Here is a 25,248-nt window from a genome sequence, read left to right on the forward strand (position 1 = left end):
ACCAGGGGCCACAGAGAAGAATAGCATTGTTGTTGTTTGTCGCGGTGACGGTGGAGCTGCCAGTCAGTGGAGGTATTGTTGCGCAGTGGAGCAGACCAGGCCCGCGCTGCATTGTTGTGCCAGGATTTTAAAACAGGAGCGAGTTATCAATAGTCCGCAGACTATTGGAGTCAGTGAGCTGTGCCACTCGATACACTTCAGATCACAGCCAGCCCAGATTGTGCAGAAATGGAGATGACAGGTATCTACAGAGTTAAGTCTAGTGTCTGTCCAAATGGGTTGGGGATTTCAGTTCAGTGGAATCTGTGGACAAATGAAAAAAAACATAGACATGAAAGCATCTGCTTATCATCAAAATTACAACACAACTGTGGTATCGTAAAGGAACTACAGTGCTATATTTTTATGTACATTTTTACTTGCGAGCATCAAATCCTAAGACTCAAAGCTCAATCAAGTTTGCCTTGCACTATGATATTTTGTTCAACATAGCACTTTTTAGTTTTTTATTTTGTTCTGATTTAGATTGAATGAAATATTTAAAGGTGCACTATGTAACTTTTGCTGTTGAACATTCTGGGCAAAGCAATGATGATAATGATATATATAGGAATGCAGATGGCAGATCCTCCACCAGAAAAGTGACAATGGTGAGAAATAGTCATAATTCATAGGACCAAAAACACTATCTAGATTTGTCCTGAATGAAGTAAAATGTATGATGAACAAATACTTTACTTACCTACATAAAAAGCAATGAAAATGACAAGAAGAATCCAAGACCTCTGCTGCTCTTCCTCTCATCACCTGCAGCAGTGAACTCCATGGAAACGCCTTGGGCCCACTTTGATATTTCCATCCTCCTGGACCACGTCTAACAGACCTAGACTGGAGGTCAGGAGGAATCAAAGGAGAATTTCCAGCCACTGTATCTCTGTGTGTCACTCTCATTATGCGAGTCTTTGGCCAGTGTAGGAGGCCATAACTGTTCCCAGACCTGCACTAAAGAAACCGGACCAACTTGAGTCTGTCAGTTAGGCGCTTATTAGAAGATTACATATTCACACGCGGGTAGAGCAGAGCGTAATGAGGCAGGGAGAGACTTTATGATGAACTATTATGGGCAATAAGGTGTGGATGTCCATTCCATCAGACAGGGTGAAAACTTACTAGAACGGTTTCTATTTTTGTTTTTATTAAATAGTTTAAAGACAGTTATGCACATATCCATGTTAAAGCAAGCAAATAAGGCCATTTTGTTGAATGTATTTTTTATATACATGATTTCATTCACAATGCTCTTAAAACTTAAGAGCACACTGCAATATGAACTGTTAAACTGATGCAAGAATCAGTCATTTGTGAGTCAATTTGTAGAGGTCTGACTGTGAAGTACAGGGTTAGCAGGTTTTATGCATAGACTCCACAAACATGTAATATTTTGTTGCTTGCAGAGAACATTATAGTGTGCCTGACAAATCCAGAATGATATCTCTCTGTATGATTTATACTGAGGAATTTTAGTCTGGTCATCACTTCCTCCGAAACATGATGTGCATGGCGCAGTCAGATTTGTTTTTTTTGTTTTTTTTAAGTGGCACATGATATGAACAGCTCATTGGTCACCCATTATTTTGAATAAAATAACATTTCTCTCACCTCTGACTAACAGAGTTTACTTTCGCTCACAGATTCTGGAGAAATCCGCAATGTTTTTCAACCCCTGTGATATTTGTTTCCTTTCCTTATTCCCCATAAGCAGCCATAATTGTTTTGATAGAGGCTAACCATGCGTGTCCCTGATTAGCTAATGTAGTCTGCTTCTTGCTTTCTGTGACCAAAATGTATAATTCTAATTATTTAAATAATAAACAACAAACAACAGTATACAACAGTAACTTGAGAATAGATATAGATAAATTGCACTTTTGGCACAGATCTATAGCTTTGAAGGCTTACCAGTGTAACAGCATCTAACTGTAAAAGTGCCACAGCTCCCGAGCGTTTGTCCAAACATGTTTCTGTGTGTGGAGTAATACATCCATGCTCAAATCTCCTCGGTCCCTTGGAGCACTAAATCCTGGAGTCCTGGGCCTCCGTTACCTGATTCAATCAAGTGTGCTACATTGTATACCCATGGGCTACACAGCGACTTGTATTTTAATTAATAATGTAATACGCTGCTCTCAAAGGCCTGGCCTGTGGCACTGGCTCTGTGCTTTTTGTGTAAATACTCTCCAAATCCCAACCATAGCGCCAAGAGCATTTTTCAACACGTTTCCACTCCATACATCTAGATTTGAGGCGTAAGCCTGGGAAAAGTGAAGGATTTAGAAGCCTGCTGAGGTGAAGGGAATAGGAATTGTTGTATGAAAGAAAGTCCATTTTAGCACATAGGGAACAACATTATTTTTAAAAACAAAAGGAATGGCGTCCAAGTGAAGTGAAAGTTATTGTTGGGGGCAATAAGAGGCAGAGCCATAAGTGTGATGGCTTTAAGGAGAGACAAGCCGTGTGAAGGGTAAACGCACGCTTCTTTGGACATCCTACGCCCCAGAGGAGGCCCCAGGGAGAGCAAGGACTTCTGGGAAAACGGCTATATTCAACCTTTGTTATATGTCCCAGATAGCAGAGGATTATGACACAGTAACTGGGAACAAACAAGGCAAAATGGGACAGTTTTCTCAGCTGGTTACTTGATGATTCTTCAATGTGACAAAAATATTAATAAATAATAATAGCTAGAACTTACAAAAATATTTACATAGATTCACAAGTATCAGTAGTTACATTATTACAAAATAACACAAAACTTCAATTCTTAAGATTTAAAATGAATTCTGTCTATAATGCAACTAGTATAAGACACATGATAATATTATTAAATGAAATATCATTATTTTGAGTTCAAAATGAATAGTGAAATATCAAGTCTTTTCCATATTACTGAAATCATGTTTGAAATTTTAGTATCATGACAACATGATGAAATCTAGGTAGTCTGTCCCCTTAGATGTTGTGACTGGTCTATGTTTTCTTTAATGTAAAATTATAATTATAAATGAAATAATATAAATTAGCCACATCTTGAAAATGAAACTTACTCAAAACTACAGACCAGCTTAATTGTCAGATAAGATGCCTCTGATGATGAAGTGCTTTGATGCACAATAATCCTTTTCCCAAAACCCTATTAATAACATCACAGAGGAAACAACCAAGCCTCAAACAACTGTCTTACATCACAGTGTTCTTGAGAATGGACCAAACGTTTTAATTAGTGAACATGAGCCCAGCCACAAGTAAATGTGAAGTGATTATTTGTGCCCTGGGAGAAAGGCTGTCTCGGTGCGCTCTGTCAAAAGGTCAATTATGGCCCCAAACCGGCGTGCAGTGACAGTGACCTGGAAGCGCTGCCCATGACCCCACATCCAGGGGCCCAAAAGAGTTGATCATCTAACATGCAGGCCGCCGCGAGCCATGGAAATCTGACATTTGTCCTTATTCAAATGAACACAAACAATATGCAGCTCATGCCTGGGCCTAACCTGTGCCAGCGCCACGGCACAGGGACCAGCACACATCTGAAAGTATGTGCCCTCACTGAAAGCAGCTCGTTCAGTAGCAATGAGCAAAAACATTAATGTGTACACTACAGAATTTGTTTTTTTGGTTTGCATCCTTTTCTTTTTTAAGGGATTTTTTAAAGGGATTTTTTTTTATTGTTAAATAGTTGCCATTATTATATTATTCACTATTTTATTTTTATTTATACAGGGAGAGCCCAAAGAGAGCACTCAGACTCTCCTTTTCATGGACACCCTGTTCAAATACAAAAAATACAAACAAAACCCAGCAAAACAAATAAGTCAATTTAAAACATTTAAAAAGGTGCAGATGTGAGTATAAATCACCAGATTATTAAAGTGCATTAGTGAGTTTTGCAAGTCTTTCTTTATATTCCATTTTTGGCAAAATGACCAAAAGTTGTTTTTTTTCAAATTTTCAGTTCTTGTGCAGCCAGTATTTAGACTATACAATTCATGTACTCTTGTATTAAAAGTTCGTGTATCAGTGTCAACAAGCAAGTTCAGGCAGTCTATCAAGTAGTCCCTTGTAAATACATTTTATAGTGTTGTCCTTGTGACAGATGGCGATGGCCAACCTACGTTTTCATAGAGTGTACAGTGAGATTTTAAATTCATCACCTGTTAAGAAACGTAGGGCTGAGTGAAAAAGTGTATTCAAAGGTTTCAAAGTAGAGGCTGAAGTCTAGTACAGAAAAACAGGTAAGCAGGAGATTTAACCAACAAAATGCAGGCAATTACAGTAATATTATAAATAATAGTAGAATTTATTGTAGCAGACCTCAACATACCATTCCACAAGTGGCCAGCCTTTCTGTGCAAAGGTCACTAGTTCAGAAATGCCCAGGGTTTTACTTGCATAATTGCCTACATTTGGATCAGCATATTTTAAGTTAAAGTTTCCAGCTATTCTTAACTGTTGTGTATAGCTTTGCTGCATTTAAAGGTAGTATACACTACATCAAAAAAATGCAAATACAAATATTCTACTAGGGATGTACTGGATATGAAAAACATGCGATATTAGATAACTATGTATTATTGCAATAATGATATTATTTTCATATTTGAATATCCTTTTTGGCACAATAAATTCAGTTAATTAAAATCTATAAATACTCATGCCGTTATTTACAAGTTAAACCTGATCAAAATAAAAACTGAACAGACAAGACAAGTTCAAGACCAAGTCTAATCTGGAATTTAATAAAGAAAATCATTAATAAAATCTGCTTTTTTGTCCATTTTACTTTTCAAAAACAGTACACTGTAAAATGGAGAACTTTGTGTTGTAGAGATATATTTATTTTCTTGCAATATTAAATATTGCGGCAGCCAAAATTGCAATGTTAATATTTTCAGCAGCCTTATATTCTACCATCTTTTTTGAGCACATATTTACTAGTGAAGTCAAATCTTGACCCACCTCATTTCTGGGTAGAGCAGGTTAGTGGCCTAACCTCATTACATTCCCTTTGAACAGCTCTGGCCTGGAGCAACAGCATCGTTGCAGCTCAGTAAATGTTTATCCATGTGGACTCCCCATCTCCAGTGCTTTTGTCTTCATGTGCACAAGGTACTATACTGGACCTGTCCTCCCTGTGCCCCTGCCCACCGTAACCTCTCATGTCCCTGGGCAAACCGCGGAGCATGATTCTCGAATGCCCCAAAACATCCAGCAAACTGCACAAGGCACAATTTCCTCATTCCTGCCTTTGTTTTCCATTAGTTTTGGAACAACATAATAGAAATCAGGCTTCTGGAAAAATAAAATCTAATCATTACGAGACTCAAATGAAAAAAGGAATACAGGAGGAAAAATGTAGCTGAAATAGTTATTTTTCACATTTTAATTCCCATCACAAGAAACAGAGAAGGAAAGCCATGGTGTATTTCAGATTGCTTTGGTGCCTTTGCCCCGAGCCATGCACTGATATTAGTTTTAAATACAGATTGCCGACAATAATAGAACATAAGACTCCATGCTTGAAACACATAAAGCTTTAATAGTAGGCCCAGACTGGTGCGGATTGCATTGCTCTCTTTGCCGGGCCAAACAATCAAAAAGCTGAAATAAATGTAGCTCTGTCGACTGTAAACTGTTATCGACCCCCGACAAATGAAATGTGTTCACGTTGGTCGATCAAACGCATTATCTGTGGTTTCCAGTCTATTACCAGCTGACTCTAAAAGCATCAATAAATAGAGTTGGGTGGCCCCGGCTAGATTTCCTCCGAGCTGGAAAACATATAGACCCGTTTAGTCTTGGTAAACAACATTGACTGTGTGTGCTTTGTGGTAAGGGAAGTTAAGCAGGCTAATTCTGAAGGGATGAGTTAGCATTAGCCACCAAAAGTGCTAATTGTAAGGATGGATTGTGTAATGCTAGTGCTGTGTTAGAAAACAGTAGTTAATGTTTAGCTATAAGGAACAATAACATCATGTAAGCTAACACAATTTTGTTTCATAATTTGTGATTTTAAGTTGAATTTAGTGCATACTGCTTAAGGTAGGGTGACCAGATTTTTTTATTAAAAACTGGGGCATACTCGGGTTGGGATAGTTGGCATAAATAAAATTGGGAAAAGAGCACGCAACATTTTACTCACTCAGTATATAAACTCTCTTTTTTTGTATTTTAGCTAAACAAATGACAATATATTCTCATCTTTACCGTTGGCAGGGATCAAATCAATGTTTTGGATAAATCTACTGGGGCAAGGCTAATACATCCCCTCTCAGTATTTCCTTAAACCAGTAACTGTATTAATTTGTTTTAGTAATAGCCACCAAAATGTATCTTTACCAATGGGGACATAAACAAGCAAAAAGATTTGTCAGTAATGTGGGCGTAATATCACCCATTATCAAGGCCAGAAATAATGTGTCAAATGCAGTAAATCTAGCAGGTTTTGGCTAACTGAGGTCACTTATGCACTAATATTCAAAAGTTAACATGTGCAACTAGTTTTTTGAGATACAAATGCTACTCTAAACAATATTTGGGATCTTTCAAGACAAAATTCATAGAAGAACTACACTCATGTTAAGAGTAATAAAACTGAAGTGCCCTAGGTCTTGCCAAGCACTTGTGTCACACCTTCATGGTATACAGTCCCTTATGTTCAGAGCACTTGTCCCTAATGCTAATGCCCCCATAGACCCCAAACATGTCAAAGCCTTCCAGCTGGCAAGCAATGTGTGCACTTGGCAGGTTGGCAGGAACATGAGAATTAAACCTATATGGCCCCAGCTAGCAGCTCAAATATCAGCGGAGTCCAGCTCGACACGGGGGACATGCAGGAGGGAAGCATGTCAATGGGACAGAAAGAGCCTCCTGGCACTACTCCATTCACGTGCAGCGGTTGTATGGAAGGAGCACCAAGTTTGGGTGAAGGCAAAGCATCACAGAAGCAAAGTCGTCCTCAAGTTGGGCTGGAAAGTCAACGTGCCACAAGGACAGACTGGTTTCAAAATAGTGTATTCACAGTTTTATGTCACCTACCAACACAGTTACACTACAAGGTGGGGAACTGTCTTGCTCAAGGACACTACAACAGCATGGATTGCCAGTCACGGGAATTCTATCATGAACCTCGAGATTAGAGAGAATATCTCTAACTGAGCTCCCATCAGTTCTCTGTGCTCTGAGATGAACTTTTTCACTTCACATTTGTTTGGCTGAGTTTGAGGGACCTCAGATGAACCTGGGTGGTACCTGCTCTCTGTCCTTTCAAATCGCTCCCCCTAACAGGAGAATGACAGCCCGTCCACAAACCAGAGCAGCCTGAGGACGCGTTCCTCTGCTGCGATAGAGCAGCTCTGATAGCTCCTTTATTATGGAAAATTATTTTAAACAGTATAAAACGTCCGGGTCTCATTTTTTCCCATGTTTCTGCCACTACCACTCGGCCTTTTGATAAGATGTCTAAATTTATTGCAGAATAATTCTGCAGGAAAAGAGATAAAAGGTTGCTGAATAAAATATGAGGCGAAGGCAGTAAATTGTAGCAATGCATATCATTTCATTCAAATGTAGGACGCAATTACCATCTGCTACACTCATCAGTCCCCTCCTTTATGACTTAATTATATGTTTAATGCTATCAGATCAAGGAAAGGGCAAAACAGATGAATGGGCAGGAAAGAGAAAAGATTCTGCAACAAGACAAAAGGCAGATGAAAGAAGCATAAAAGGCTGGAATTGATTTCATTCAGTGGGAAATAGGAAAAGTTAATTTAGATACAGTGTTCGCTCATCTCCGTCGCCTTTGGGTGATTATCAAGCCAGCGTGTTGTCTATAGGCGTCACAGCCACGCAACAATACACGACAAGTTCCTGAAAACTCAAAGGTTCAATTAGAAGATGACAACTGGTGTGACGTCTCAAATGATCCAAGGGCTGATACATCAATCAACAGTTAGCCATAATTAGCCAATCCCAGTGCACTGGACCTTTTGCTACAAGCTAGAGTGCAAAGCATTTCAAAGAGAGGCACATGTTGTAAACTGTTTTAGAAATGTATGTAACACAAAATGAGTAAGATGACAAGATCTGTATTAAACAAATTGTGTATGTGTTTTTGCCAGCTAACCTAAATATATACTAATAGCTATGTTTGTTTATACCTTTGTTTTTGAATAATTGAAGATGTCACGACACTAATTCAGTCACTGTTCTTTTATCACGACATCACATTTTGAAAGATAAACCACATTTTGACCCTGAAAACTTTACTTTTTACTTTCCCAACTTTTGTTTTGGACGCAGATCATGCAAAGCTAGCATTGACAAAGAAAGCCGGGGTGGTCCAAATGGCTGAGGGCAGAAAAGCTGGCCAGTGGGCATCCCAGCAGCCAGCGGGCACTTTCCGTATACTGTGTACCTTTGGCCAGAACTCATTACAGGGTGACATTTAGCACGGTGCTGTCCATGCCAAGTCAGCCCTCTGGATTGAGACAAATGATGTAGTTATTTTTTTATGTCAGACATTAAGTCATGTCCAGTGGGAGCCAAGGCAGTATCACCTTCATGTCACCTGCAAGAAAAGGGATAAAGGACTTGGCCCTCCTTTAAAGGCGTGCTGTTTGATCAGGTATTTACGTGCACGAGAATGCACTGGAGAATGAAATTATGGACCATTCTGAGCAAGACTACGGGTCAGTTATTATGGGACAAAAAGATGACCAGTGTTATGTTGGAGTTTTAGTATGTAAGGAAATGTTGTATTTCTCATTTGTTGGAAATATGTGTTAATGTGTTATTTTTATATGTAGCAGTAGAATCTCACAAAATTTTAAAGGTAACCATACGATACCTTTCACGATGATTTTAGTGTAATTTTAGTTTCAGTGTTTAAATAAAAGCAAGTTGCTAAAATCTGATTTTATACAGGCCTCTATCTTTGCATTTTTATCATAACTACAATTGGATAGACAATAAATTCTGAAGGTTTGAGGACTATTTCTAATTTCATCACAATTGAATAAATATATCAAAAAGTTCTCACCTGTATTCTGCGGATCATACTGGTAGGCGCATGAAAATCTTCTTAGCCTATATCCAAGCAATAATTAAAACAATTACAATGTCAATTTTTTTAAATACATCATTTTTATTTGATATAGTAGTATCAATTGCCATATTACGACATGAATGTACTGTATGTATGTATGTATGTATGGAATGTACTACCTTTGCTCGTCTGCACATTTATCCTACTCTTCTCCACTCTCATTGGGAATCAGATAAGGGCAATATCATCCTCTTCAGTTGAGAGAGATGCTTTGTCTCCTGTTATACAAAAAGAAAATATAAGTACAGATACACATAGTTCGCTCCTACTTTTGCCATTGCTCATCTAGTTATAATGGCCTGAACTGTTCAATAAAAAACTACCTTTCTGTTGTAATTGCTTTAATAGTAATAATAAAAAACACACACTCAGTGCCCGAAATTTGTACCTCGATGTCAACAGATTTCTATATATTTGAACCCAGATATAGAATACCTAGCAGCATATGTTCACATATTATCTCCCAACACGAAAAGAGGATGCATTCTTCAAGAGGGCCCTAATCACACCATATGCAGCAGAGCAACAGAACTAAAGCGCCATCTTGTGGACCAAAGTGGGTACGACAACAGTGAATTTGGTGGGTTTTCTACTTTTCTACCATGAATTCATCTTGCATTAGGGAAAATGTCAAAATATGTCCAAAGGAATGCACTCAGAGTCAAAGAAATGTTCACGACAAGCAATGCAAATGGAAAAACATGTTATCTACAAACTGAATAAGAGAAATAATAAATAAATGTGCTAATTGTGTCATGCAGATACCTCATAACGCATAATGCAAGTTGTTTACCACCATATTGGCTATATTAGCACGTTATTAGCTGTTAATTGTACTTACCAAGGCCCTGCACATCCACATCCACAGCCACTGCAACAATTTCCTCACATAAACCACTCGTACCAAACGGAGAAATAGGATGTAATTGATTCTAAGTTAATTGTGCAAAGGTCTCCCTGATGGGGCCCATCTGTCAAAACAGGCCGTACATTCCCCCTAATTCTAATCATAATTAATTAAGTGGCTAACAGATTACATACATCATGGTTAGCACGGTGCGCAAACTACCGCAGGAAGTGTTGTGAAACAAATTAGCTTTAACAATGAAAGAAAATTACATCACATAACTAAATATTATACTCATTTCCGCGAGCCGTATTTCTTAATGAATTCTCTAATTAATTTAATTCACACAATGTGCATAATTTGGAGCTGAAAATGTCAGTGGGTCAGATTAGCCATATTGTTGCTGGCTGTCTGTTCTTGCTAGCTGCGTATTAGCACAACATGACCTCTATGTAAATCACACACGAGTCGACCAACTGTTGTCATTTTAATTCCGGGCTGTATAATTAGCATGTTCTGAAGATATCATACCGGTACATTTAGCTCTTTTTTACCGTGTGCCACTGCAGGGCTAGCATTAGTCTGATCCCTTTTGATGGGAGAGCAGTGAGACGGCTTAAGTTGCACGTGTCAGGTAGGTCGAAAAGTTCCTCGTCTGATTGGTGGTATTACAATGTTGAACTTTCTCTTGTCATATGAACTGTGTGAGGGCTCTCATCTGCAGTCAAGCACGGCAGACAAGTGACTGTGTTTCTAATAGCTGCACATGGGCCCTGCACTTGCACCATATATTAGGGTCAACAGGCCCTTGTGCTATAAATGAGGCGGTGTCATTGCTGCTGCTGCATATGGGAAATATAGTGCACTGAAGAATACAGGCAATGATTGTACTTGGCCTGAGAAAGCATCTCATCATCAAATTGCTTCTACTCAGATTTATGGATATTTCACAAATCATTTTTATGTGTTTATTACATTGTTATTAATCTATTCCACAGACTGCAGCTGATCAAGCACCTCTCATAGCCACAGCTGCCTTGGGTCTCCTGACGGTGATGTGGCAGCTGTTCTGCCTTCGCACGCACTCATATCCACACTGACAACTGCGGGAAGTTGAAGTGTCTTGATGAAGGACACAACAGCACTTTGACTGAAGAGGCAGGAGCCTATTGTCAATTCACAATATAGATTTGATGCAAGATTGGAATGACCAGAAAGCAAACACTTATTAAGCGGACCATATTGATTTGACACATTTTTTATATTGTAGTGTTTAGCAATTTATGTCTATAATCAATACATTTGGTTTATAATTGTGTTTTATGTCATACAACTCCAAATACAATGGTAAAAGAGTATGAACACAGATATCCATGCAAGGCCATTGTATAGCCTCCAATAATGTCACCATAGGATTTTTTAATAACAATCTCCTGTTTATTGAGGTTCACCTTTCTGTCACCTTTGTGTCACCCGTGCATTTCCTTACCTATACCCATCAGCTTAGAGACCATGCAATTAAATAGTACCAAATGATGTCATGAGAGTGTGGATGCCGAAACGGCTGCATAAATGAATAAATTGACCGGTGGATGGAACATAAGCTAACACATGCATCGCAAGGCTTGGGGGGTGTCCTCAGGCCAATCATTTAGCTAACACACTAATGAAAGCGTGTGTAGTACGGCTAAGGGCAGCCACCATGGGAGGCAGCGTCCCCTCCTCCTCGTGTTGGGGGCTGTTAATAGGCTGGATGGAGTCAATGGGGCTCCCAAGAGAAGGCCGCTGATGAAGAGGAAAGCCTGCCGTCACCTTCACTAATCACTGCCTAATGGCTGAACTAATGCACAAACAGCACATGTGACTGTTGTGCTGCAACATACATGAGAATATATAATCACTATTGTGGTAGGACTGAGGTGGGTGCAACCAAGGAAGTGAGACTAATTTAGTAAGAGAATACAAATACATTCAGGAGACAGGCCAAATGTGACCTTTTGTAAAAATACTGTATGCTATGCTTTTTTATCATGTGAGAAATTATTAGCCCAATAACCACGCTACTTATAGTCGAGTAGTGGAGTAGCTATGAGACAAAGCTTGTTGGGTTTGCAAATGTATTTCTCATTTTTATATTCACATATAACCACTTCACATTAACATGGCTGCATATGACATATGTATAAAGGAAAACTATTTATTGTTTTCTTAGGGTGGTGTGTTCAAGGTACATTTAGACCAGTGGTTCTTAACCTCGTTGGAGGTACTGAACCCCACCAGTTTCATATGCATATTCACCGAACCCTTCTTTATTGAAAAATAAAATATTATTTTTTTCAAATTCAAGACATGTGTATGTTTTACTGGTGCACAAAATGAACATCACCATGTTCAAAGGATAAAACCAGTACAATGTATGAACTCACAACAAATTACATACATACCTTTTTACAAAGACATGAACTTTTTTAATACTACCACACTGAAATTACCGGTATTTAAATTTTTAACCTTATGTATTCCAATAATGAAGTTATTGTATTTATGCTATTTATTATTTTTAACATTTTGACACACACCCATCACCTAATTTCCATCACGCTAGAATAATAATGAATATTTACTGCAAATCAGTGTGACTTCTGCTGTTGCCTTTGCGAGACCAGTTCAGAAATGTGTGGCTTCACCCTGGCAAGTGCCTCTCATGTAATTTTCACAGCAAAGTCTGTTCCTTTTCTTCGTTTTTTATGTCGTTTTATGTTTTTATGCAATTCGAACGGCTCATTTTAGTCGGGTGGGTACTTCGATAGTCACATCAAAGGGTGCATTTGTTGAATTGGGACACGGCCAACGTCTGGAGCCGCTCGCAGTACGTGAATCATTAGAGTCGGGTGTGTGTCTTGACCTCCGCCGAACCCCTGAGACTGACTCACCGAAACCCTTGGGTTTGATCGAACCCAGGTTAAGAACCACTGATTTAGACAAATTTCCCTTTCATGGGACATTTAAAGGAAAAAGGTGTACTTATTTTTGAGCTTTGCGAGCTTTAAACTATGTTAGAATGTTGTTATCTCATCAAAAACATACCTGGAGTTGTGTTTTGTTACATTCACACATGTTTGAGCAGTAGTATTTTGAGCAGGTGTACGCCTTGGTTCCTCCTTTGAAACGTCTTTCACTTCTCTTGGACACCCCTGACGACACCGGTCTGTTTCTCGGCCTTGAGACATCTCCGGCTGCTTTATCTCTGTAAAGGAGTTTCTGCCAAGGACATAGCTGCCTCCCGTTATTCAGAAAACACAATGTTGTCTTTAAAGGGCCCTAGTATAATGATTTCAGTGTTTAAGTATTAAAGCAATGTTCAAATCAATGTGTGACTTTATCAAACAGTATTCAAACAGATATATTTATTCAATGTTTTGATATGTATGCGTGATGCACCTAAGAAGCTTTATTACTGGATATATCCCTCAAGTTGAAATCATCAAAATGATTCTACTGAAGCTCTATCAAGTAAAAAAAACAAAACACAATGGAATGAATGAAACAAAACACAACTCCAGGTATGTTTTTGATGAGGAAACAACATTGTAATATAGATCTGAAAATAGCATAGCGTGGGCCCTTTAACAATGGAAAATTATCAGGCTTAGTAAATTGCACCTTTAAACTATGGTTAAAAGAAATTGAAACATTGCAATCCATTGTGACATATGTGACTAACTACTACTGCCATGCAGGCTTATTCTGGACAACAATACGCCCATATGATGATGATGCTGGATTAGTAATAACTGTCACACAGGTTTGGTAGTGGTTGCTCAGTTACGCCCATGGTAGATTGAAATGTGGACATACAGGTTTTCAGGCCAAATTAAACATGTTTTTATTCTGTTCCAGGCTCACTTCCCTTAACTGTCACTTTATCAGAGCCTTCCTTGGGAGAAAACATATGTTATTCGTTAATGAAATAAGACACGTGTGCTTCATGGTGTTATACGTTTATGGGGTGGAAACAGTTAATGTTTACTTCCACTACTTTTAACTCTAGGGCTGTTAAATGAAGCTATTTGTGGTAAAGAGTCAAGCTAGCAATGTTAGGAGATAGCTTCCTGTTTCACAATAATATTATCCGTTTTAAAGAAGAGCAGCGATTTATTAGAGTAAAGAAAACACATACTACTGCAAGTTTAATCTAACTATTTAATTAATTTAAGTAAAAGTAAGGTCAGTTCGCGTCTTGAGGTTAACGTTTACTTTATTTACTTCCTGTACGTTCGTGTCTAATTTTAGTTAGCCTAGCATGACGTTACGTAGTTGACGCTTTTACTGTGACGTGTCATATAATCGGACCAATCAGCGTGCGTTGGCCGAGTGTTCGTCTGAAGCTACGTCCTCATACAAATCACACTGTCAGTTAAAGTTGTGGTTTGTAGATTAAAAAGAGGAAATTACATCTTTAAATTCATGCTCATCCATTCGAGATGATTTGGAGGTTTTAACAAATCTAGCGGGTTGTTTCTACGCGTTTGGAGATGGACGGGATAGCTGCGGTATGGAAAACAAACTTTATACTGTAATTGTGGGCTTGTCACTCACTACCTTGATATGTAGCAGTCATTACAAGTATGGTCTCTAGCATGCCACGCAGGCAAAAGGCTTATCTGCAGAGAAGAACGGTGAAAGCTCCCTTCACACGTGGATCAAACCGTAGGAACTATTTTTGACATGTTCAGAAAGTGATCTTTTCTAAGAATCTGAAAATGATAAAGCTGAAGAGATACTTGAGGGGCAGTGGGAGGGTGCTGGCATGTGTGTTCATCGCATCGATCATATGGCTGATATTTGACATGGCAGCTTTACGCATGTCAATAAACGACGTGAATGGTCAGCTGCTGAAGGAGAGAATCATCAGAGAGAGAGAAATTATTAACCAGCAGGCCAAGATGTCTCAAGTGAAACAGGGTGGATTTGGTCACCCAGTTCCAAACCAAGCCAATAACAAACCTTTACATGTTGATAATTTGGCTGAAAACGTGTATAGAAGGAAGAGAACTGGGAAATTTATTGGATACAAGCAGATGGACTCTAATGAAATTAATCCTTCACAACTACAAACTGAAAAGTCTTCCAAGATGCGTGTGGACTTGGACATGAATGAACAACACCAGTTGGATTCCAGTAAAACTAAAACTACTACAAAGACAGCAGATAAAGTTATACCTAATGAAAACAAACACTCTAATGTTGAAGACAGTAAAATGGTAGAACATTCAAATAAAAAAAATGTGGATGTTGCACCAAAACCACAAGTAAAGATTGAACAAGCAAATACAACAGCACTACTTAAGCTTAAGAAAGAGCCACACCCTGTCAAAACACCTACCAATCCTCTCATTAAGGATGTAAAAGGCAAGGTAAACAGCACAATTACAGAGACACAAGTCAAGACAAATGTCAAAGATGAGGAGGTAAAGGCAAAAGAAGCACTGCAATCTGTGCCCAAGCTCCAGGAGAAAGTGGACCTCAAAGAAAATGTCACAGTTGTTAGGAAAAAGCCAGGTGTCCATAAAGTGCTTTCACTAGATGTGACTCAGTCTCCCAGAAATCCCAACGCAGTGGGCCAGTTCGGTCGCGCTGTTATCCTGAGCAACAAGGATGAGGATGCAGAAGTGAAGAGGAGGTGGGCTGAGGGGCATTTTAATGTCTACTTAAGTGATCAGATACCCCTGGATAGAGCCATCCCTGACACTAGGCCTGAGACGTAAGCATTAGTTGGCAATTATACTGCATATCCATAATTTATTCCCATGCGAAGATCTTAACTATGTTTTGTTCTGTTCTTGAAGGTGTAAAGACAATCTGATCCACAATGACTTGCCTTCCACCAGTGTGATCTTCTGTTTTGTGGATGAAGTTTGGTCCACTCTTCTTCGCTCAGTGCACAGTGTTTTTAACAGATCTCCACCAAATCTCCTCAAAGAAATTATTCTGGTGGATGACTGCAGCACCAGAGGTAATACAATTTTAAATGTCTGAGTCACAAATTGGGTGTATAATTGTCAAGGTAACAATAATTATATTACAGCTTTGGTCATTAGACATGCACAGTGTGAATACTCTGTTAGTAGTTATTTATAATTTACCATTATAATTTAAGTAGAAGGATGTTTTCTTTTTACATGTTTCATCATTTATATTCTAACTATGAATCAACATAAATTAGAACTATTTTTCACTGTACTAAAATTATTAGGACTTAGAGTTCATTAAGCCTTATTGCATAACTGAGATATTGAAGGGTGTATTTACTGTTGTTACAGATTATTTGAAGGAGCAGCTGGATAACTACATGGCACAGTTTCCCAAAGTGAAAATAATTCATCTGAAGGAGCGTCAAGGTCTCATCAGGGCCAGAATGGCTGGAGCAGCAGTGGCCACAGGTAAAGTAGTAAAATTCTAAGCTTGAAAACAGACACAGATGCTGTACTTCTTCAGAAATATCCATATTGAAAAAATATGCTTTAACTGTGCAGCTCCAAATTAACCAGAAAAAAATTGTGCAATATGGGTGTAGCATAACGTTTTGGCTTACAAATGATTCAGTAAATCTTTTTATGAAACTCATTCACATATTTCTTTGTCTAGAGACATCTGTTTTTACTTTAACTTCCTGCAATTCTGTTGAACAATTGCTACAATAAAAATGCTACTATGTTTTTGCAAAACTATTTAAAAGAGAAGATCAGAAAACATACATGAAAATATACTTTTCCAATGTATAATTTCTTTCACACACATTTGATAAAACTCTGCTGCTTGTATATTATTGGTAACTATGCTCATGTTTTTTTAATTTTTTTTAAGAACTATTAACTACTGTCTCTGTTACAGGTGACGTCCTGACTTTCCTGGACTCACACGTTGAATGTAATGTAGGCTGGTTAGAGCCATTATTGGAGCAAGTTTATCTGGACCGCAAGAAAGTACCCTGTCCTGTTATTGAAGTCATTAGTGACAAAGATATGAGGTGAAAATCTCTTTTTTTTTATTCAGAAACTTTCCAAGTTAAATGAAGAATTGATACAATTCTTTTCTATTTTATTTTATTTTTTATCTTTTTCATGGGTGCCCTGTTTAAAATACAACACAAACCGAAAAAACAATAAAAACAAATAAGTCCATAAAAAACATCAATAACAAGTGCAAGTGTGTGTATAAAAGTTTGGCATCAGATTATTAAATTGCAATTGTGTCACCAACATATCCAGTTTTGCTTTTCCTTGGAGCATATTCCATTTTTGTGAAGCAAAACAGCTAAAAGCCCTCTTTCCCATCTCAGTTCTGCTGTGGCTCGTCCTTAGCCTTATGCAGTCATGTGATCTGGTGTTAAATGTTCCGGTATCAATAATTAACAAGCAGGTGAGGTATTCTGGCAGTTTTTGAAGTAATCCCTTATACATAAACTTAATGCAGTGCTGTTCTCTTCTAACAGATAGTGATGGCCAACCCACTTTTTCATAGAGCGTACAGTGATGAGTTAAAAATCCATCACCTGTAATAAAACGAAGGGCTGAGTGAAATAGTGGATCCAATGGTTTCAAAGCAGAGGCTGAAGTCTGCATATACACCACATCCCCATAATCCAGTACAGATAGGAAGGTTGCTTGCACTATTTCTTTTCTGTCACTCATTGGGATACAATATTTGTTTCTGTAATAAAATGATGATTTAGATTTTAAACTATTACATAATTCTGAGATATGTTTTTTAAAGGACAAGTTTTCATCAAGCCAAAATCCAAGATATTTATAAGTGTCAAATCTTTCAATGAATGTACCATTTAGCGTGTAAAGGTTTGTAGCTTGCATGTTACTGAAATGTTTTTCATATACTTAGTTTTACTTGCATTCAAAAACAGCTTAAGATTTATGAGGGAGTTTTGGATTTCATTAAAATCTTGCTGCAGTTTTAAAAGTGCCTGATCAGCAGAAGGAGCACTTGCATACAAAACAGCATAATCTTCATATAAATGTATGTGGCTTTCTTTTAAATTGTGACCAATAGAATTAATAAAAATAGTAAAAAGTAGGGGGCCCAAAATTGAGCCTTGGGGCACTCCTTTACTTAAAGTTAAAAAATCTGATTTAAAACCATCGGCTACTACTGCCTGGGTTCTGTTTGAAAGATAATTTTGGAACCAGTTACATGTAGCGTTGTCAAATCCAATCTGCTTCAGACGGTTCAGGAGGACTCTATTGATTTAACTAAAGCTTTCGATTCAGTAGATCATGAACAGAACTACACAATCTTGTTTATCATCAAGGGCTGAGAAAATGTCATTTAAAACTTTTGTGGTTGCAGTGACAGTACTATGCCCTTTTCTGAAACCTGACTGATAAGACTTCAAAATGGTCAAAAACCTGATTTGAAACTAACTTTTCTAAAACTTTTGCAAGACAAGGTAATTTAGATATTGGCCAGAAATTATTTACATTTTTAGTTGTCCCACCTTTATGTAAAGGCAAAACATGTGCTGTTTTCCATAATTCCGGTATAATTGCCAATTGAATTGACAAATTAAAAATATGTAAAAGAGGTTGAATTAAATATGGGGCAGCTAATAAAAGAAGTTTTGGATCGAGATTGTCAGCTCCCGTGGACTTCTTTGGGTCTATGGATTGGAGAGCATTTAAGACCTCCATGTAACTGTCTATCTGTCCGAGGTTCAGATTCAACATCAACATCAGAAGGACCATTATTGTTCAACATATCACATGCAGAGATAAAATGTCTATTGAAAGCATCACATATTTCCTATTTAGAATTTATAATAACGGAATCTAATAAAATATCAGTTGGTAAGGTGTAATTGTTAGGTTCAGTAGGGATCTGATTGTCCTCCAGAACTTAATTGGATTTCCGTGGCTCTCTATCAACGCAGACACACTTTTCTATTGCAGTTATGTTCTGGTTGACAACTTCCAGCGTGGGATATTCAGATGGCCTTTGGTGTTTGGATGGAGCCCTCTGTCTGAAGATTACATTAAGAAGCATAACATGACCATAGCAGATCCTATCAGGTTCAAAAATTGATTTTAAATATGTTTCCATGCACATACCTGGGTGTTGTCTGACATTTGTTCTCTGCAATATGTATTGCAGATGTCCAGTCATGGCCGGGGGACTCTTCTCCATAGACAGGAACTATTTCTATGAACTTGGCGCTTATGATCCCGGCTTGGATGTGTGGGGAGGAGAGAATATGGAGATATCATTCAAGGTATGCATTACCCCAAAATTTCCACCCATACAATCAAGGCTGGCTCTAGGCTATGGCGCCCTAAGCGAACCAGGCCGTTAAAAATAAATATGTCACAGTATAATTGTTCTGCATGCTTTAGGTGTTTTTTACATGTTAGTGCACTCTGTGGAGCAACCCCACTGCACACTAGATTTAGTTCTGTTTACTTTACTTTTGGGTCAGCCTTGTTCACATACAACCTACACCTTAAACACGCACCAGAGGCCATCAAGAATTAAATAGAATTAGATCAATAAAAGTAAACGTTAAGACCTTAGAAACGACCTTGGGAGATAAACCTAGATCCTACTACAGCTTTGTAAAGTTGCATTAACAGGCAGTCTCTTTCACAACATGTAAATGAGCTATAAAGCACAAATTAAATCTAGCAGTTGTCAAGATTTCTCATTGTGCTACTGTGTAAACAGTTTGGGCAGTCTCCCTTTAACATAAGCATGTATACAATCATATTTTGTTGCTTCAGATCTGGATGTGTGGAGGAGAAATAGAGATCATCCCTTGTTCCAGAGTGGGACATATTTTCAGGGGGCAAAACCCTTACAAGTTCCCCAAAGATAGACAGAAGACAGTGGAGAGAAATCTTGCTCGAGTGGCTGAAGTGTGGCTGGATGAATACAAAGATCTCTTCTATGGACACGGATACCACCACCTGCTGGACAAAAAACATATTGACATTGGCGACCTCGAAGACCAGATCGAATTGAGAAAAAATCTGAAGTGCAAGAGCTTCAAATGGTACCTGGACAATGTGTATCCAGAAGCAGACGCCCCCATAGTTAAAGCAGAGGGATTGGTATGTAAAACCTTTCATATTTAATTCTGTTAGAAAGTTGTTTACTTTCTTCAAAAATATCAAGTTTGAAAATTTGCATTGATTAGTATGCAACTCTGCTGGAGATCTTGCAGCAAAGTTTACAGAACAGAAACTAATTAAGAGTCTTGGTAATAAACAATGCCCATGGTGTTTTTAAGAGCCCGCTGTTAGGATTCTCTGAGGCAAAATAAGCAAGGGTCATTAAGCATCAAAATTTTAAATGTTGTTGTGAATACGCTGTTTTGAATATATTTGTGACTTTGCAGGTGTTCAATCAAGGTTTAAGAAAATGTCTCACTCTCCATAAAGGATCTCTCCTCTTTGAAACCTGTGATCTCAACCAGCAGGTAGGTTTGCCAATGTTAAGTAAACAACACATGCATAGAATAATAAGAATACTAGTGTATAAGCACACTCCCAGTGTTGAGACTTTAATTTGTATGTGTTTTGGGTTACCCCTTATGTTTTTTGTTATGCATGTATGTACTAGGTCTAGTGTCACGATACTAAAATTTCTATCTTGATTTTGATACTAAAGAACTGACTCAAAACTTGATACTGACTACGATACCAGATTGAAGATGAAAAATGCTATTTTTTAAGTAATAGAATGCGATTTTTGACACAAAATATTTGTACTTTCTTTATGGTACCATGAGGTCTTTAAAGCTCAAATTATGCATATTAAAGCTGTTCAGCAAAACTCAAAAATTTGTCTTGTTAATCAGTACAAGTATCAATACTGCAAAAATACTTTTTGCTGTATTGATACTTGTTCAAATTAAGCATCTGGTTTCCATTAGTTTTAATATCGATTACTATCTGATTCCCAATACTAGATCTAAAAAGGTCTTATTTATGTATTTATTGTAATTACATATTTTACAAATAAAAAAATCATTCATAATTTTAGGTATTACACAAATTTCTTTTGCCATTCCACTGACTCTGCTCCTCTGCTTGTTATAAGTTTGCTGACTACATAAAAAAACAACTTAGAAAATGTGTCACTGCCCTTTTTAGATGATTTGACCGAGACCAGTATAACCTTGTGGCTTAGCAAAACTGTAAACTATATTTTCCAAACATGAGCCATCAGGGACACAACCTACATCAACATAAACACAAAACCTTGATTTATGTAGAATCAACTTCACCACTGCCAAAATGTTTTCTTTTTTTTATCTTAAGTATATGTGTTTTTCCCTTTTATAGAGTCAACACTTTAATTACACTTGGTTGAGAAATCTTCAGCGGGAGAATGTTTGCATTGGCCCAGAGAGTAAAGGGAGCAGCATTGCTTTATACTTGTGTGACCGTGCCAACGTACAACTCCGATGGAACCACAGACTTGGAAGCTCGTTAATGGTAAGTCAAGTTACATGATCACAACATTCTAACGACTATTCAAAAGATGTAATATATTGTTTTGAATTGTTAATTGATATGGCAACATCCTAATTTCTCATCAGTTTGAAACCCATGTATATTTTACAGACAACATATTGTGCTTGCATCTCCTATATAGTTATAATGTATCACACCATGTGCAATATCAATATGTTATAATTTGCACATTGTAAATCGCAATATTCATCTAAAACGACTTGATAAAAGAAAAAAGTCTGCTGGGGTCCATGTTAGAAAACTGCAGTAACCAATGGGAGTCACCGTAAACATAATCACAGCAAATATCGGCCCCTCGTATGGATTGGATCGGTGTGGATCAACCTAGCAAGTTTTTAGTTTGAAATTTGTACCAAAATTACTGCATGGCCCTGCTGAATCCAACACATATCACCGATTAAAAACATTTTATTGGAGAGCGAAATAAGTACAGAGCAACAACCGTATACCAGTAGCGGTGAAAACAGGGGTTGATCAGCAATGTGGTGAAAATAAGCGATTGAAAGTTGCTCAAGCATGCACAAATCACTCAGCTTCGAGAGGGTAAATGAGAAGGGGAAAAGGGGAAAAATACTGAAAAGTCAATTCTGCCTTATAGGTCTGCTGAGACTGTTGGGCAGCTTAAAATGCTATGATAGAATTTACTGTTTTCTCTTTTGATCTCTGTTTATGGTCATTATGTCGTCTGTCAATCTGTTAACCAGATCTTTCAAATTTTTTTGTAATAGATTATGGACCCAACTAAAAATTAGGTTCAACATTTGTGGATATTCCATTTTGAAATTTCTGTCAAAGATTATAACATTGGCCCCTACCCTCCATCTGAAACAACACTAAATCATAGAATTTAAACACAACCTTTTTATATTATAACCCAAATAGCCTTGCTTATCATTTTTTATTTTGTCTTTGTGAAGGCCGACCACATCATAACCGACTACGTTTGGGGCCGCATGTGTCTGGAGGCTGCACTCAAAGGAGACAGCGTGCTACTTCGATCATGTGACCACAATAATGTTTTTCAAAAATGGGAATTCACACATTACTTTGCCTAATGATCAAAACTGTGGGCCTACAGCTTCAGTGTAACTTGGAATAGCTTTGGTGGTGGACTTTTCTGGGGACGATTTGTGTGAATGGGAATGTGCAATGTTTTTTATTTTTGTTGTGCCTAATGGAGAAACAAAAAAATGTGTATATGTCCGTTAAAGACTGTTAAGGTTAGGGTATAACATATCATTTTTGCCAAAGAGCCTTATCTCATTTTGTAAAAAAAAAAAAAAAAAAAATGCTGACATCATATTTGTATACATTTTGTCACTTTATGTATATATTTGTGTTGCTTTTTCTGATGTGCCATTGTGTGATAATGTATTTGATTTGTTTATGGAAAATTCAGGGCTGCCTTGGGTGCAAATAAGAGTGCCTATTAATTATTAATCAAACTTATAAGTGATTTGCAATGCCACTTTCATTTTTCTATAGCTTGTTTGAAAGAGTTTCACTTCACTTTGGTTTTATAATTTTAAATAGTAATGTTTATTTAACAACAACTGTCTGACTATAATTTCAAATCTCAAGCTCAAGAATCAATGACAAATATAAAACGTTTGCCGTATGTAACCAAGTATGTGGTAGTTTAAAAAGGAGGAGGCTAAATTATTTGTAAATGTGATTTTGTGTTTTTGTCACTAGGGGGAAGTATTGTTCAAAACACTCCACAATCAGGGTTACTATTTAACATTTTACTGAAATCCTTTGTTAAATAAATCAAAGTTTTCTATAAAGCAATTATGACTTTCATTATTACATTTGGCACAAGTACAACAGGGATATGAGCAGTCTAGCACTATTAATATGTTACAGCAGTGGCTATTTTCATCATAATATTAATACATACATTGCAGTTGAATACCACAATGTTCTGTTAGTTCATTTCAAATCAGTGTTATTTACTAAATAATTACATGCCTGTGGTCATTTTGTATACTGAAATGATAGACTCCAAAGCTGGAATTCATTATATTTTTGTGTTATTTTGATCACCCAAGATTTATTATTGTTACAAGTTCATAATCATGTACTCAAACTCCTCTATCTTCTGCTTAGTGTTTCCACGGCGGATCCTGCGGTAGGACAGGGTGCTGTACTTGGAGGACGTGAGGTGGTTAAAGGACTTGGGGTGGCTTGATTTCTTCTTACTTAAAGCTGGAATGGACTGGCTCTCACTGGGAGCCTGGAAGCCATGTTGGAGGTGGCTCTGGTCTTTCTCAGGGGCCCGATACACCTCAAGTGAAGGTTGGTAAGTGCCAGACAGTTGGTTTGAAGCTGCTGGTTCTTTGGATGATGAAGAAAAATCTGTATAAAATATGAATACAAAGAGAAAACCTTGTCAATCCCCAATCTCATCTGATCTCATAAACTAAGCAGGGTTGGGCCTGGTAAGTATTTGGATGGGAGACCACCTGGTGCCACACACAGTGGAGCATCAGTGCATTTAGTGTCGTGTCAGACACTTCACCCACCTTGTCTGGTATGAATGTGGAGTTTGAGCAGGTGATTGGTGCTTGGAGGGGCTGATGCCTTGCTTCCGACAGTCTGCCTCAGGGTGACTGTGACTACAATAGTAACTTACACCCAGTATCAAAAGAATAATATATGAAATTATAAAGCAACTTTGAATACCTGGAAAGTATTCTAATGCATTATTATTATTATTATTATCATTATCATTATCATTATCATTATCATTATCATTATCATTATCATTATTATTATTATTATTATTATTATTATCATCATTATGTGTAGAACTTTTTTAAGTTGTTTTGCTAAATGAACAAATCACCCCAGCCATTTTATGAAAAATTCTTTTCAGTATAAATTAAAAATTGTATATAGTAATTGCCCTGAACTAGAAGATCTGCTGAAAGGAATTAAGCTGTACACTGTCATTACACAGTTCAGATAACAATATTAACTTGTAATTGTGAAACAGCACTGTAAAATGCAACTATTAATGAGATTACAATTATTTACAAGAATAAGTCTAGTAATCTTTATTGGCCTGATCTTACTGAACTCTAAGTTAAAGAAATCAAATTTTCTTACCTTTGGTTGAGGACTGCACTGCCAGGTTTATGTTTATCAACTGGCCAACTTCATCAGGTGCACTCACTAACATCTCAGAGATTGTGCTGCATAGATTTGTGTATTCTATTTTATGCTCATTGTCTCTTTTCTCTTTCTGCTGTGTTATACATTGTACAGTTTCATTATTTTCTTCCAGTTGTTCATCCTCCTGCAGTGGTATCTCATCAGCCTCACTGTTGAGTGGTCTCCTTGTCTCCAAAATGCCGACCTGCTGAGGTGTATCTTCATCACTGTAGAACACAGAGTCATCTCCCTCCTCCATGGACCACGCGTCTGTCTCATTGCAGGGCTCTTCTAGTGTTTGCAAAGCTTTAGGTGTGATCCCTCTGATAATCTCCAAAATTTCACTGGGCATTGCATCCTCTTCTTCAAAAACATGTGGTAAGTCTGCCATTTTGCAAAATTCTGCTAATTCTCACAGTCCCATAATTCCCTACATTGTATGAAAGAATCTATCCATGGCTGTGTAGTCTTCAGTACAGTGTTTTCAGTACAAAGTGAAGTACAAGGCTTTTGTTGTGGCGTTGACAAAGCCCCTT

At 37.6% G+C, this 25,248-nt stretch overlaps 2 protein-coding genes across 2 annotated transcripts; one reads left to right on the forward strand and one right to left on the reverse strand.

Moving 5' to 3' along the window:
• Window positions 1-14,378: 14,378 nt before the first annotated feature.
• LOC117388864 (polypeptide N-acetylgalactosaminyltransferase 5) lies at window positions 14,379-23,345 on the forward strand. Its single transcript, XM_033986419.2, has 10 exons — window positions 14,379-15,774; window positions 15,860-16,026; window positions 16,334-16,453; window positions 16,905-17,040; window positions 18,974-19,093; window positions 19,176-19,293; window positions 19,799-20,128; window positions 20,416-20,496; window positions 21,365-21,517; window positions 22,474-23,345. Exons 1-10 carry the CDS (start codon window positions 14,774-14,776, stop codon window positions 22,609-22,611), a joined length of 2,364 nt encoding a protein of 787 aa, XP_033842310.1. The 5' UTR covers window positions 14,379-14,773; the 3' UTR covers window positions 22,612-23,345.
• A 169-nt stretch (window positions 23,346-23,514) lies between these two features.
• On the reverse strand, window positions 23,515-25,248 carry LOC129457295 (ermin-like). The gene is made up of 2 exons (XM_055230639.1): window positions 24,668-25,248; window positions 23,515-23,914 (listed from the first exon to the last, which is right to left on the reverse strand). The coding sequence occupies exons 1-2, from the start codon at window positions 25,101-25,103 to the stop codon at window positions 23,619-23,621; spliced, it is 732 nt and encodes a 243-aa protein (XP_055086614.1). The 5' UTR covers window positions 25,104-25,248; the 3' UTR covers window positions 23,515-23,618.

This window comes from Periophthalmus magnuspinnatus, chromosome 21, assembly GCF_009829125.3.
Source record: "Periophthalmus magnuspinnatus isolate fPerMag1 chromosome 21, fPerMag1.2.pri, whole genome shotgun sequence".
In the NCBI taxonomy this organism is placed as follows: domain Eukaryota; kingdom Metazoa; phylum Chordata; class Actinopteri; order Gobiiformes; family Gobiidae; genus Periophthalmus; species Periophthalmus magnuspinnatus.